The sequence below is a fragment of the Pelophylax lessonae genome (assembly GCF_965119305.1).
Source record: "Pelophylax lessonae genome assembly, chromosome: 7".
NCBI lineage: Eukaryota > Metazoa > Chordata > Amphibia > Anura > Ranidae > Pelophylax > Pelophylax lessonae.
Genome location: NC_138774.1, coordinates 63,878,054 through 63,894,372, shown reverse-complemented (window position 1 = coordinate 63,894,372; position 16,319 = coordinate 63,878,054). Strand labels below are relative to the sequence as shown.

At 45.2% G+C, this 16,319-nt stretch overlaps 1 protein-coding gene across 2 annotated transcripts in view; it reads right to left on the bottom strand.

Annotated features, from left to right (window-relative positions):
• Window positions 1-16,059, bottom strand: part of TNXB (tenascin XB) — a 204,544-nt gene extending 188,485 nt beyond the window's left edge. For both annotated transcript variants that reach the window (XM_082263702.1, XM_082263703.1), the window contains exon 1: window positions 15,816-16,059. In XM_082263702.1, coding sequence (XP_082119828.1) covers window positions 15,816-16,020 — 205 coding nt within the window. In that variant the 5' untranslated portion in view covers window positions 16,021-16,059. The remainder of the gene's footprint in view (window positions 1-15,815) is intronic.
• Between the last annotated feature and the right edge of the window lie 260 nt (window positions 16,060-16,319).

Here is a 16,319-nt window from a genome sequence, read left to right as displayed (position 1 = left end):
TTTGTCGGCCGAAATCTGTACTGACTGACGAACAATCCGCCGTTCTGGTGATGGCCAACAAAACTTTATATAGCATGCACACCAGATTTTGTTTGGCCGAAAAGTCGCAGTCGGTTGTCGGAAGCATCATACTAACAAGCCGGCAATCAGCCGATCGGACGTTGGCCGAATATTTACGGCCGACAATTGGTACGTGTGTACGGGGCATAAGGTTTTAAATGTTGTGCTGCAAACTTCAGGGACCACTATTCTTTACCTGTGTGCAGTATGTTCTCTACACTGTCCCCTGCCTGCCATTGTGTAGAAAAACTCCCAAGAAGAAATTAAAGAGAACCCATCATCAAATATATTTTTATATTCTAAGTGCATTATGCTAAGTAATTTGTCTAAGTAATGATCACAGCACACCCCCTGACAATGCCTTCAGACTGCTTTTGCCTCCAGAAGAACTACACCATCTTTGATCAGCCCTCATCCAGGGTCACCGTCTGCTTCCTGGACTGAGATGCCAGCTTAGGGATAACACAGCCATTGTAAATTCTGGTGACTGTGCGGTTCTTGGCTGTGTTCACAAATGTCTGAAACAAATAAGCCCCTGCTGCAGCCTCTCACCCTCTGACTTTCTACTAAGTTGCAATGTTGCAATCTGTTTTTTATGGAAGAGGAGACTGAGAAAATGCCTTACTCTGCCTGCAGCAGACTGATGACATCTTCTCAGCCTAGGCAAAGTCACTGACTGGAGTTCAAGGATGGCTTTTAATTATACGTGGAACATTTCAGAAATATGATGCTGTTGTTGTATATTGTGATATGTCAGGAATTTATTCAAGCAGTCTTGTAAAGTTACTGACAGGTCCATTTTAAATCCTGCATGACATTTCATAAAAAAGGAAGAGACATGCATTTGCTAATCCCTTCCCTTCTCACTAAGCCCCAATCATTGTGTCATGGCTGAAAAAGAGCATGAACTGAAATTGACTGTTCTTTCCCTTGCAATGCATGATTAGTCCCCTCTCTGCTTCCTGGCTCCAGGCATCCGTGCATGTTTACAGCCTCCTTTGCATCCTCTCCCAGAGGAATGTAATCAGCTGCCATACATTTCTCCCCCTACCCCTTGGCAACAAACAGTTCTCTCTCTGCCTTGTGCCCCCCTATCCATGATCAGTTCCCCCTTTGTCTCCTCTTACCCTGTCCATAATCAGTTCTCTCTTTGCCTCCTCTCCCCTTGCCAATAATCAGTTCCCTCTTTGCCTCCTCTCCCCCCTGTCCATGATCAGTTCCCTCTTTGCTTCCTTTTCCCTCATTCCATGATCAGTTCTCTCTTTGCCTTCTTACTCCCTTGTCCATGGTCAGTTCCATCTTTGCCTCCTCTCCTCCTTGTTCATGATCAGCTCCCTCTTTGCCTCCTCTCCCCCTTGTCCATGATGAGTTCCATCCTTGATTCCTCTCCTCCTTGTCCATGATCAGTTCCCTCTTTGCCTCCTCTCCCCTTTGTCAATGACCATTTCCCTCTTTGCCTCCTCTCCTCCTTGTCAATGATCACTTCCCTCTTTTCTTCCTTTCCCCCCAGCCCATGATCAGTTCTCTCTTTGCCTTCTCACTCCCTGGTCCATTTCCCCTCTTTGCCTCCTCTCCTCCTTGTCCACAAACAGTTCCCTCATTGCCTCCTCTCTTCCCCTCTTCCATTCCATTCTCTCCTCTGCATCCTCTTTCAATTGAACATGATCAGCTGCTGCGCCTCTCTCCCCTCCGCCCCTATCAACCAGTTCTCATTCTGCCTCCTCTCACTGCTGTCCATGATCAGTTACCTCTCTGACTCCTCTCTCCACTGTTCATGACCAGTACCACTAACTCTCTTAACCCCCCCCCCCCCCAGCTATAGTCATCTTGGCATCTTCCTTTCCACCTGCAAACCACACTCAGACCCTCTCAAGGTCTTACCTTGCCCTCCTTTTGGAAGCCATCTTGGACATGTGCAGACTGCTGCCTCATAAACTCTGATTGCATCATCACTTGCCTGCTGTTTCAGTGTCCCACAGTGATGATGCTGCACACCTGACTATATCTATCACCTATTGGGTTGCAGTCCTTGCCCTTGCATTTGTGCTCCAAGGTGCATCTCTGCTAGCAGTCTTCCGTTCTCAGTGTTCCTCCGTGTATGACCTGGCTTGGCTGACGATTCTCCTGGCTCTTGACCCTACATGGGCAGATGACCCGGCATCGGCAGACTACCTCCTTATGGACTCAACCCCGGTTTGGATGACTACCCGCTTCTGGACTTGACCCCGGCTTGTTCCTGCTGTGACTTCCTCTCTCTTGCTGTGCATTTATTGTTGTATGCTCCAATAAACTGCTTTATTTTACCTGCATCCCCGTGTGGTCTGGTTTCCTGGTACCCTGACAGTACGCAAGGGCCATGATGAATCCTGACAATGCAGGTACTCCTACACTCCCCATGCTGGTTACCAGGCTCGATCAACAAGATCACCTTTTGGATCAGTTAGCTCAGGCATTGCAGACGTTACTTGCACACACAGCGCACCTTGCTCCTGTTGCTGCTAGGCCGGTAGTTCCTCCTGTTGTTGCTCCTGCAGTTGCAGCTTGAATCAATGTTACTAGAGGGATGACTGGTTCAGCCCCCCTTCCACAGCACTATGGGGGTGAACCGAGTCAGTGTCGTGGCTTCCTAAACCAAGTGGGCATTTATAATGAGATGGTTCCTAAGGCGTTTCCTTCTGATAGGTCCAAGGTGGGCTTCCTAATCTCATTTCTTTTGGACAAAGCCTTGGCCTGGGCGAATCCCTTATGGAAGAACGATAATCTTATGATACTCAATTACCCAAATTTTTTTTGCCTCCTTTCGTAGGGTATTCGATGTGCCTGCTCACTCTGCTTCTGCTGCAAAGCAGCTCCTGTCCATTCTTTTTTTTTTTTTCCCTGTCCATTCAACAGGGTATACACAAACCCTTGCCGAGTATGCCATTGAATTTTGTACCCTGGCAGCAGAGGTGGGCTTGAATGATGAGGCTCTGGTGACTGTCTTCTCTCATGGTCTCTCCGATACATTGAAAGACGAGATTGCGACCAAGGTTTTTCCTGACGAGCTCGAGGCTCTCATTTCTTTCCTGATTTTGATTGATACCAGGCTCAAGGAGAGATCATTGTTTAAGGAGTGCCTGAGGAGGCCTTCTACCAGATTAGCTCCTAAGTTTTCTTTCCCACCCATTCCTCCCTCACCTCCCACGTCTCCTGGGGATGGTGCATCTGGCTGTGTACCCATGCAGCTGGGGTTCACTAGCCTTTCTGAAGCTGAGCGGGCCTTTAGGAGGAGGGAGGGCCAGTGCCTGTATTGCGGTCTTGTTGGGCATTTCCTGAAATCTTGTCCAACCCGTTCGGGAAACGCCCGCACCTAAGGTCCTGTCGGGGGGCAGATCTTTGGTGGAAATTCCTCATCCCTGGTTTCCCGTAAAAATAAACAGCTAATCACAGTTGTCCTCTCCTGGGCAGCACGTTCGGTGGTTACTCAGGCATTGGTAGATCCTGATGCTGGCGGTGACAGTACGTATGCTGCTGCGAATTCCATATCCTTGCAGCCTCGTGTTTCTCCACTAGTCATCGAGGTGTTTGATAGGAGACCCCTGCAACCCGACACAGGTTACCCACGAGACTGTGCCGGTTGATATGGCGATAGGGGCTGTTCATAGGGAGTTGACCTGTTTCCAGGTTATTTCGTCCCCGCACTACTTCCTTGTTTTAGGGTATCTTTGGCTTCAGAAACACAACTTTGATTGACAGTCGGTTGAGATCCTCTCTTGGTCTCCACAGTGTGGCCCTATTTGTATCCATGGGACTGTTAAGGTACTTTGTAATTCTTTGGATTCAGTGTTGCCTACTGAATATCATGAGTATCAAGATGTATATGACAAGGTGCGTGCGGGTACTCTTCCGCCTCATCATCCGTTTGATTGTGCTATAGACTTACAACCTGGTGCCATTCTCCTTCATGGCAGGGTTTATCCTCTTTCAGTTGTGGAGAATAAGGCCATGGAGGAGTACGTTGCAGATGCACTTGCCCGGGGGCACATTCGCAAGTCCACTTCTTGTAAAGAAAAAAGTGGGTGAGTTGAGACCTTGCATTGATTATAGGGGCCTCAATTGCATCATGGTCAAGATCAAATACACGATTCCGTTGACTACTGAATTGTTCGACCACCTCAAGGGAGCAACAGTCTTTACCAAGCTTGGCCTAAGAGCCGCATATAACCTTGTAAGGATCAAGGAGTGCGACGAGTGGAAGACCGGTTTAATACCAGAACCGGTCATTACGAATCTCTGGTTATGTCCTTTGGCTTCTGCAATGTGCCCACTGTCTTCCAGGAGTTCATCAATGATGTCTTTCGTGATATGTTGCAGCAATGCGTGGTAGTCTATTTAGACGACATCTTGATTTACTCGGACTCCATTGAATCACACTACCTGGATGTCAGAAGGGTGCTGCAACAGTTTACATGAAAATGGGCTTTTCTGTGAGCTTGAGAAATGTCTCAGGTTGCCTTCTTGGGCTACATTATTTCTGCTGAAGTTCTCCATGGACCCTCAGAAGGTTTTGGCTGTTCTACAATGGTCTGGCCCCAGTGGTCTCCGTTCTATTCAGTGTTTCCTTGGGTTTGCCAACTATTATTGAAAATGTATCAGGAACCTTTCCTCTTTGGCTGAAGCTATCTCAGATCTGACCAAGAGGGGCAGTGATTCCCATAATTGGATGCCTGCTGCCATCCAAGCTTTTGAGGCCCTTAAATCTGCTTTCGCTTTGGCTCCCATTCTGTCTCATCGAATCTTGGTTTGCCCTTTGTCCTAGAGGTGGACACTTCTGAGATAGAAATAGGCACCCTCTTGACTCAGTGTCAGACACCTGATGGACCCTTACTTCCTTGTGGGTTCTAGTCCAGAAAGCTGTCTCCAGCTGAATGCAATTATGAGATTGGAGACAGAGAACTCTTGGCCATTATCCTGGCTCCCAAGGAGTGGAGACACTTGCTCAATGGTGCTGTGGTTCCAGTTCTCATTCTCACTTATTATCATAACAATCTTACGAATCTCTCAGGGGCCAAGAGGCTCACACCCTGTCAGGCCAGACGGGCTTTATTCTTGTCTCATTTTATCTATGTGGTCTCCTATTTGCCAGGCTCCAGGAATGTTAAGGCTGATGCCTTGTCTCTCCAGTATTCTGAGTTGTCCAGGGAGGGCCGATATACCTTCAGATCATATCTTGGCTGCCATCCGCACCAACTTAACCTCTCCTCTTGGGGAACAGTTCTTGGCTGCCCAACCTGATGCTTCCACAGAAAGACCTGCTGGCAAAAGTTTTGTACCTTAAGGGTTGCGCATCAGACTGTTGCGCACGTACCACAATTCCAAGACTGCCGGTTATCCTGGTAAGAACCAGATGTCCTAGGCTATTTCCTGTCAGTTCTGGTGGCCATCTCTCCGCACTGATTTTGCTGGGTATGTAGCTGCTTGTTTGGTCTGTGCCTATAACAAATCTCCTTGGCACCTTCCCTTGGGCCTACTGCATGCAATTCTCAATTTGGAGCATCACTGGCCTCACCTGGCCATGGATTTTATTGTGGAACATCTCGAGGTTACACGGTTATCCTCAGGGTTATTGACCGGTTCTCCAAAATGTGCCACTGTGTTCCGTTTAGGAGGCTGCCTACAGCTCAGGAGGTGTTTGCCAGGGAGGTCTTCCATTTACACAGGTTGCCGAAGGAGATTGTCTCGGATTGTGGGAGCCAGTTTGTCTCTAGGTTCTAGCGCGACTTTTGCTCCCAGTTGGGTATTCGACTCTCCATCTCCTTGGCCTACCATCCTCAGTCCAATGGTGCTGCTGAGCATTCCAACCAAGCTCTGGAGCAATTTCTCCGCTGCTATATCTCTGACCATCAGGACAATTGGGTTGATCTGCTACCCTGCACTGAGTTTTCCAGGCACTCTGCCATCAACTCACCTTCCTAAATGTCTTCATTCATGGCCAATTATGGGTTCCAACCTGCTGGATTGCCCGAGTTGTTCTTGCCACAGGACATCCCGGCTGTGGAGGATTATCTTCAAGCCCTCCATTCTCTTGGGTGCAGATTTGAAAGTCTTTACAGGTCTCTGAACAGAGTCAGAAACTCCAGGCAGACCAGAGACATTTATCTGCTCCTTCGTACTGGGTTGGGGAGAGGGTGTGGTTGTTGACCCATAATCTCAACCTCAGGGTGCCCACTCCAAAACGGCATCCCGTTTTGTTGGGCCTTTTCGCATCCTCCGTAAGGTGAACCCAGTGGTCTATGCCCTTGGTCTTCCTCCTGGCATGCGTATCTCCAATGTCTTTGCAGTCGCTATACTTCTTCACTTCCTCGCTCTCCTCCAATTCCTGTGGGCAATCATGAGGAGTTCTAGGTTAGCAGCATCTTGGATTATCGTCTGTTCCCGGAGTCAGGTTCAATACCTTGTGCACTGGAAGGTTCATGGTCCTGAGGAGCGCTCCTGGGTTCCCTCCGCTGATGTTCATGCTCCCGCCCTTCTCAGTGCTTTCCATGCTCGCTTTCCTCATAAACCGTTTTTTTGCTCCGCAGAGGAGGGGCCGATGGGGGAGGGTACTGTCAAGGTCTTACCTTGCCCTTCTGCTGGCAGCCATCTTGGACATGTGCAGACTGCTGCTCTGTATAAACTCTGTTTGCATCATCACTTGCCTGCTGCTTGGGTGTCACACAGTGATGATGCTGCACACCTGACTATATATATCACCTGATGGGTTGCAGTCCTTGCCCTTGTGTTTGCGCTCCAAGGTTCATCTCTGCTAGCAGTCTTCTGTTCTCCGTGTTCCTCCGTGTATGACCTGGCTTGGCTGACAACTCTCCAGGCTCTCGACTTCACACCGGCAGTTGACCTGGCATCGGCAGACTACCTGCTTATGGACTTGACCCCAGCTTGGATGAGTACCCGCTTCTGTACTTGACCCTGGCTTGTTCCTGCTCTCACTTCCTCACTCTTGCTGTGCGTTTATTGTTGTTTTCTCCAATAAACTGCTTTATTTTACCTGCATCACCATATGGTCTGGTTTCCTGGTACCCTGACAGAGCCACTCTATCTATTCTCCCAATGGTATATGAACACATCACACTCAAATATTCAATGACCAGCTGTTGCTCCCTTCTACCCCCTGGTCCACAACCAGAGTCCCCACTAAGCCACTCTGATTTTACCACCAAAGGCAGAGGCACAGGAGAGAGGTTGCACAGAAAAGATTAATAAGAGAAATAAATACAGACCTACATCACAAGCACTGTGAGAACCCTACTAAATCATAAAGTAATTGTTTTGTAAATGCCATTTTAAAGTTAAACTGCAGGTCTGCAAAAGTTTTTATTTATCCAAGTCATAGTATAGCCAGAGTTAATTAGTCTTCAACATTACAAAACAAATCATGTTGAATTTGATTGTTACTAGCTAAAATTCAAAAGAATTTTTATTTTTACTTTAACACAGCTGCAAAGTTTTCTGCATTAGCCCTTCCCGGACTGCATTAACTCATTGCCTGGAGTTGACCTTTAAAACCTTGAATTTGCTGGGCAAAATGCATTAAGGAAAGACTGAAGGCCAACTGTATAAACGATCCTAAATAAATCCCCAAACTGTTTGAAACTATTTAAAACTGGCAGAGATTTTCAAACATGTTTTTATCTTCTACTCCCACAGAAAAAGCGCTGAAACCGCTCCAGTTACAGAGAGTATTTCTACAGTCAGTGGATCTGGATAAACAGCAATTTTATGGGTCTAGAGGGAACACAGAGATTGTAAGTCACCTTTGCCAAAAATGGACTAAACTCCCCTTTCCATTCCGAAAAAGAAGTATGATCATTATCAATGCATCTAAAGGGCAAACGTTTTAAAGACAAAAGCACCTGGTTATGCTCGCTTTTGGCATCATCCAAATCCAGCAAAACATTACCATTCCACACACTCCGATGGCTGATAATATCTCAGGAACGGTGTGAATACTAGGTTGCTCCCAAATTAAAAAGATCCATACAAACTTTATAGGACATCAAGGGGAAGGAAGAATGCACTTCTGTTCTTGTATAAAAAGGGCCTTGGTATTTTGGTTCCATAGCCGCTGGCTAAGGAATTCGGAATTAAGTCTCTGGCTAGCTTTTTCAGTTCTTTAAAGAGACAGTCGTATGTACACGTCATATAGTAATAAGTAGCTATTTACCTGGATCTGCTTTTTTGTTTTTGCAGAGACTGTTGATGGAAAAGAATACTATACTAACTCTGCTGGGATCAATAGCTTTGAATTGGGCTTTATGTTTGGACGAAGGCACGGGCAAGATTTGGCGCCACTGCTCTTGGGGCAGAAACAGGATAAGGTGAGTATATTTTGCAGAATGGGTTCATTTAATCCCATCAATAAACAGCCACTTATTTAAAAAAATATTTACCCAAATCTAGCTTTTTTGTTTTTGCAGGGACTGTTGACAGAAAATAATATTATAAAAACCTTGCCTAGACCAAAAGCTTTGATTTGGGCTTTATGTTTGGATGCAGGCACAGAGAAGATATGGTGCCATTGCTCTGAGAGCAGAAATACAGGTGTCTATTTTGCAGACGGGGTAATTTAGGGTCCCATTAATAAACAGCTATTACCGTAATAGAAAGAAAATACATTTACCCGAATCTACTTTGTTGTTTGCAGGGACTTTTGACAGGAATATTATTATAAAAACCCTGCCCGAACCTTTGAATTGGGCATTATGTTTGTGTAGCACACCCCCTTAAGGGCTGCAGATGAACTGGGATCCCCCACCCTGACCAGCCAGGCACCCTGGATTTTCACAGGAACTCCAGAGACAGAGAACAGTCTGTGACTTTGTTTTTGTAGTTTATTCAGGGTTATTAACTTGGATGGTGATGGGAAGTTAACATATGGGATGCCCCCTTGACTTCAGCAACAAACTTGGCAACAACTTCAGGGACATCTTTCTATACACAGTCTATATACAGCCCACTTGAACTCTAAGCCCCTTGTTGTGTAGCAGAATACAGTAATCAGCTTGCATTTTCCTTCCTGTTGCTACTGGTCCCAGCACCACCTCTTTAGGCACTACCAAACCCACCGGCTGCATTTGCCCTTTTCACTTGCCCTCTGGGCTAACTTTACTCCACAGCCCCAGATTGACTCTCACCAGCCCAACCAGCTGGCTCTGCAGGAGATCTCTCAGGGAAGGGATGAAGACTCGGTACACCGTGGTCTTCAGGGAGAACTGACTACATATGCAGTCGCCCCCCCCCCCCTTGTAAGCCCCCAGCTGTCCTCTCTCTTGCTCCTGTGCCTCCAGGAAGGACTTCTTCCATGTGTTATGGCAGGATCATTACAGCACCCAAGCCCCAGGTCAAGGTACCCCTAAAATAGGGGGTACCCCAGAGGACCACCAACGTTCTCTACAGCACTATATCTCCATCTTTCACCCAACTGCCCCTGCTGGCATGGCCCGTGTCTATTTATGAGGTGAACCTGTCCCCTTCTAGCCCTTTTTACTGGGAATTGGCTGAGACCCTCATAAATATTCCAGGCAGCTCCTCCTAACCTCCACCCACCAGCTTTAGAGGCTTCTACAACCTTATAGACCAGGGGGAGGCATCAGAAGAGCTATCAGGATGAGTCATCCAGACCTGACTCACTGAACCCTGACCCAGAACTCAGGCTTAGCCCTGACCTGAACTAAATTTTCCTACACTAACAAACCTACACTACCAACTAGCACACACTAGAGGGTGCTACATTTGGACACAGGAACAGTGAAGATATGGCGCCACTGCCCTCAGAGCAGAAATACAGGATAAGGCATGTATATTTTGTAGAATGGGTTAATTTATGGTCTCGGTTATAAAAAAGCATATATAAAAAACACGAATTGCCTGTGTTTGCAGGTACTGTTGGCTAGAAGTAATATTATAATAACCCTACCTTGATCAATAGCTTTCAAAAGGGCTTTATGTTTAGGGTCAAGGCACAGGTAGGATTTGGCACCAGTTTCATTACGGTCCATTTATAAACAGCCATTTGTAAATATATAATGATTTACCTGGCTTTGCCTTATTGTGTTTGCGTGGACTGTTGATGGGAAATAATACTATACTAACTCTGTCTGGATCAATCCCTTGAATTGGGCTTTATGTTTGGATGCAGACACAGGGAAAGGATTGGTGCCATTGCTCTTGGAGCAGAAATACAGGATATGGTGAGTATATTTAACAGTCATTTATAAAAACTATTTATCCAAGTCTACTTTTTTGTTATTGCAGCAACTTTTGTTGAGAATTGATACTATAATAACCTTGTCTGTACTAATAGCCTTGAATTGGACCTAATATTTGGATGCATACAAAGGAAATATACGATGCTACAGGACAAGGTGATTGTAGAATGTAGGTTCATAGGGTTCCATTTATAAACAGCCATTTATAAAAAAAAAAAAATACAAGTTATCTGGCTCTGCCTTATTGTGTTTGCAAGGACTGCTGACGGTAAATAGTACTATACTAACCCTGCATGGATCAATATCTATGAATTAGGCTTTATGTTTGGACGCAGGTATGGGGAAGATTTTGTGCCAATGAAATACAGGACAAGGTGAGTATATTATACAGAATGGATTTATTTAGGGTCCCATTTATAAACTAGTGGTAAGGCATTATGGCTGCATAAAAAAAGAAAACCTATTTATAAGACCCAGTTCACACTAGAACACGGTACGGGAAATCCATGATTTGCTTCCCGCACCGTGTTCAAAACGCACCATCCTTGTGATGTGTTGTGGGTGTCAGTGCAAAGTTAATGTCACCCCAAAAGCAGATTTTAAACAAATTGCATTGGCCTGCATGGGATCGCATGGTACAAAAGGACCATGTGATTCGGTTGCAGTGCGTTTCTAAAATTGGTGCATGCAGTACTTTGGTGCGATGCAGTATAACATGAACCTTTTCAAAAGGAATGGGCTCAAATCGCACTGCAACGACAGGAATGCGCTGTGATTACTCTTGATTTTTTGTGCGAATGTAGGCACACAGCACAGCGCTGTGCTTTACATATGTGCATGTTCCCCTTGCTTCAGAGCTCTGACACAATAGGAGCGCCATTTATAACAACGAATGAGAAAAAAGAAAACATAGGAGGAAGAGAGCCAGGCTGCGTAACTACTCAAAGTCATGTGCCCCCCCTCCGCTCAAATTATGGAGTTCTCGCTGCTCCACTAATGCTGAACTCCAGCCTTGACAGTTGTAGAGGCTCCTCTCTTGTACTGAAATTGCTTACTTTGATTTCACTGCACACTGTGAGCTTCTCATATTGTGCATTAGAAGCTGAAAAAAGTCAAATAGAGCCTGCCTCATTTTCCCGGCTGAAGGAAGACCACCATTATCTAGCCCTTTCCTTTCATTGATTGGATTTTAGTTATTTTAATCAAGAAGTCTCGGCACCATATATGAGCTTTACCTATGCCATTTTACATGCAAAAGCAGCCTATCTTGGAATATCCACTCCTCCAGACTGACAGTCACCCACAGGGCCGCTGTTAGAAATCACGGGGCCCCGTACAGACTACCTGGCAGGGCCCCCTCAAGAAAATATTAAAGATATATTTAGCTAAAATTACAACAAAATCACTATTATCAGACACAAATATAACATAACTCGCATAATTCCTGCTAAATCTAAAAAAAAAAAAAAAAACGATGTTAAATAAAAAAGAAGATGAGATAAGAAAAATATACAGGCTGTGCAGTTGGAGCTCAGTGATCAGAGAGACAGAGAGAGAGAAACAAAGTTACAATTTACAAATAAACTCCTGAGCAGAGAAAAGTGCTGGGAGGGGGGGCAAACAAGGGAGGGGGATTAGTGAGGGACAACTGTCTCTTTCTCAACAGATAAAAGCTGATAGCAGGGAGAGGGACAGATCAGATTCAGGTGCTGGAGGAAGATTTCTGTAATTGTTGTCCATCACTAATCCCCCTCTCTGTGTGGGCCCCCCTGTGTGCTAGGGCCCCCTACAAGAGGGATGGTGGTCCCCCCCTATCAGCGGCCCTGACCATATATGAGCTTTACCTATGGCATTTTACATGCAAATGCAGCCTGTCTTGGAATATCCACTCCTCCAGACTGACATTCACCCATCAAGGTATTTTGATATTTTTAACTCCTCCCAAGACCCAGTCTATTTCTTGCATCACAGCAGAGGGCTTCCCTAGGAGGAGGAGTACTGAGACTTGGTGCTGCCCATAGAAGTGGAAGCACATGCAGTGCCGACACTGACACAATCACGTCAAAGTTTGACATGCGTGCAGGAGCGGGTACATGGATCTGATTGCAGAGCCTCTGCGTTCAGATTTGAGCACCCACTCCTGCCACATGTGAGGCTGGGTTCACACTAGCTGCAGCTGTGGCCCACAGCAGGGGGTCTAGTGTGTCCCTGTTCACAATTTTAGGTGTGAATGCGATCCGAATTATTGCCTGAATTCGGACCTGAAATGGAGCCAAAGACACACAGGACCCTCCTGCAATGTGGACCGCGACCGTCCTGGAGCTGTGTGAACCGGCTCCATTGAGAGCCGATTACACTCTCCTGCCATGCCAATTGGATATAGGGAAGCCCGCATCCAATTTGCATCAGTGTGAACCCAGCCTCAAACTTTGATATGCGATCCTGTCAGCGCCAGCACTTTATATGCATCCACTTGTATGGGCTGCTTCGAGGTGGATGCACATGCATCTGCCAGCACTCTGCATGGAGGACGGCACTGATCTGTCATGTAAATGAGCCTTTAATTGCAGGCAGGTGCTTAGCAATTGTCCGTTTAGTCCCTGTGTAAGCTCCGAATAGGTTTGATATTGAACTTCACAGGACTTCTCCCATTGATAAGTGAGAAGCACGAGAACAGCAAAAATTCACTTTAAAGGAATATAACGAATTCGAGTCACTTTTATCTTATTTTTTGTCTGAAGTTTATAAAAGTTTTAAACTGATGATAAACTGTCTTATTGGGAGTGGGAAGATGATATGACTTGCTGCTTGATACTGTCTCCTTGCATTGGGAGGTGCCGACTATGCTCTCCGTTGCCCAGAGGACCTCTGTGTACACTAGTGATGGGATGAGCTATCCACGTTGGCTTTTGTACTTAGCTTACACTTATGAAAACTAACAAGCTGGAAACAACTGTATATAAGCTGGATAAACGGTAATATTAGTGTGTGTCTGTGCTACAAACCAGACTTTCTAGATGCACTGTGGGCCAGAAAGGCATAATGGAATGTTTTTTTGTCTTTGCCTACTATCATAAGAACTACACCCTCTGGGCAGGGGGGACGTGTGAATACCTTCAACGCTTTTACATAAACTATTCAAAGGACTATAACCAGATTGTTTTGGGAGGGGATGGATGCAAGAGAGGGTGACAGATAACTGGTGGAATGAAAATATTCCATTTTAAAAAATGTTCCATTAGGAAGGGCCTTTGGAAAATACACACCACCCTAAACATTACAACAGCCCTGTCTATACTTCTGTAATATGCGTGCTGTAATGTCTAATGATAATGTAAGTTAATACACTTGTATGGCTCACGTAATGTTGTGTATGGTGTTAACTGTATTACTGTTATATATGACGGAAAAATCTCAGATGGAACAGCGATGACCAACTTGCCCCATGTGGCCCTTTCCTGGGTAAAGATTACTTTTTCAAATATTTAAATTTAAAACCAAGAACAAAAACATACTATATTGCAGCTTATTTTTCTTTATTTATACTTGGTGGTCCTGCCAGTAGCAGTCTTCCTGTCCTAGGGTGACAAGACCCCCTCACTGTACCGTATCTATGGTGGATCAGCGTTGTCACTATAAGCTGCTTCCTGATGTGGACTAAAAATGACCTTCTCTTTAATTCCATAATATATAGGGGGTGTTCTGTTGTCCACAGCAGAGGACAAGGGCGGCTGATAATGTTGTTTAAGTTTTCAACAATGACAATGGATTTCGGGAAGATTTATACATTTCATTTGTACTTGAAATATGTAAAAAAGAAAATGAATGTGGCCACCACATCTAAGGACTGTTAGGCTGCAATGTATTACTTTTATGTTCTTGGGTTTAGTTATTCAGTCTTTTAATTTTCTTTTTCCTTTTTTGCCTCTCCTTACTTACTAATTACTTGAAGAAAGAAATAAAGGAGCAGGAACATATAGTTATTGGTATGAACCATTCCTGGGCTTTCAATTATAAATATAATACTGTTCAAAATTCTAAATAAAACCTTCTCCAATCTGGTTTTACCACAGACTGACCTACAAATGTTCAGTTTTTTCCACACCCAAAATTTCCTTCTCCCTTCTCTCTTCTCTTTTTCCTTCTCTACTCTTATTCCCTTTCTCGCCTCTCATTTCCTCTCTTCTCTTCCCCTCCTTTGCTCTCCTTCTCCTCTCTTCTCCTTTTCTTCTCCTCTCTTCTCTCCTTCCCTCCTCTCCTTCTCCTCTTTTCTCCTTTCTATCTCCTCCTCTCCACTCCTACTCCTCTCTCCTCCTCTCCTTCTCCTCTCCTCCTCTCTCCTTCTCTTCTTCAGCTTCTCTCCATTCCTTCTCCTCTCCATCTCTCCTCTCCTTCTCCTCTCTTCTCTTCTACTCTTCCCTCCTTCCCCTCTCCTTCTCCTCTCTCCTCCTCTCTCCTCTTCTTCTCAATTTCTCCACTCCTTCTCCTCTCCGTCTCTCCTCTCCTTCTTCTCTCTTCTCCTTCTCCTCTCTTCTCCCCTCCTTCTCCTCTCCTTTTCCTCTCCTCCTCTTCTTCTCCTTCTCTCCATTCCTTCTCCTCTCTTCTCCTCTCCGTCTCATCTCTTCTCCTCTCCTTCTCCTCTCCTTCTCCTCTCCTTCTCCTCTCTTCTCCTCTCCTTCTCCCCTCCTTCTCCTCTCCTTTTCCTCTCCTCCTCTTCTTCTCCTTCTCTCCACTCCTTCTCCTCTCTTCTCCTCTCCGTCTCTCCTCCTCCTCTCCTTCTCCTCTCTTCTCCTATCCTATCCTCTCTTTCTCCTCTCCTCCTCTCTTCTCATCTTCTTTTCCTTCTCTCCAGTACTTCCCATCTCGTCTCCTCTCTGTTTCTCTCCTCCTTCTCCTCTCCACCTCTCTTCCTCTCTACTCTTTCTCCTCACTTCTCCTCTCCTTCTCCTTCTCTCCTCATCTCCTCTCCTTCTTCTCTCTTCTCCTCTCCTCCTCTAGGAACCTCCAACTACATGCCACAAGTAACTCACCAGCATTTTATATGCAGATTACAGACAAGTACTGATCGATTCTCCTTAGTCACTAATCCACCACTCCTTCCTCCTTCACTATGACAAGGCATACACTGCCCCCTCTTGTAAAGTTTAAAGCATAAAATAATTAAATAATTAGTAAAAAAAAAGGTATAAGCCTCTTCTAAAAAAAAAAAAAGAAGAAGAAAAAAAAAAAAAAAGACTTTTACATGTCCGCTAGCAATTAAAGAAAAACAAATTATACACTTACTCGGGAGCATGTGCAATGCAGTGTATAGTCTTAGCCCATGCCATCATGCGCACCTTTTGGCTGTGATCACAGTCTCCCTGTGAATGTTTTTTATTACAGTATATTACATAAAGGGTTTGATGGGATCCTTAAACATTTCAAGAGGCCATTGGGTGATATAGGGTATGAAAATGAAGGGCTGTCAATTTAGCAAGTTGACCATCAGTGATATAAAATCTTCTCACTTACCGGCACCGCTCTGCACATTGCCACAGCAGGGTGGTGAACATTGTCCCTTTATGTCCCTCACCAACTTTTCCAGAATGAGCAGACGTTTCAGCAAGTGTTGGATCCCTTCTGCCTCTGGGCACTGTGGCTGTGTGGTGGTTCGAGGAGCAGAGAGCGATCCTCCAAACAAGATGATTAGGAGAGACAATGAAAGGAGGGACATCATAAGTAGCTTTGTAAAACAATTGAATCACCTGTGAAAAGAAGGAAACGATACATAGGTTAAGAGGAAGCATTTGGAAAAAAATTAACAAAAGACAGAATATGAGGGATGAGATAAAGAGGGAAAAAATGGTGAAAAGAGAACGCAAGCACTGAGACTAATGCTGGCCATACACTATACGAAAAATCGTTCAAAATAATTTCCGAATAACGAACACTCGGCTGTGAGAGCAAATAATTTTTCCATCATGTGATGATGGAATTTTGATTGGTTAATCGTTCAAAGGACATCAATTAATCAGT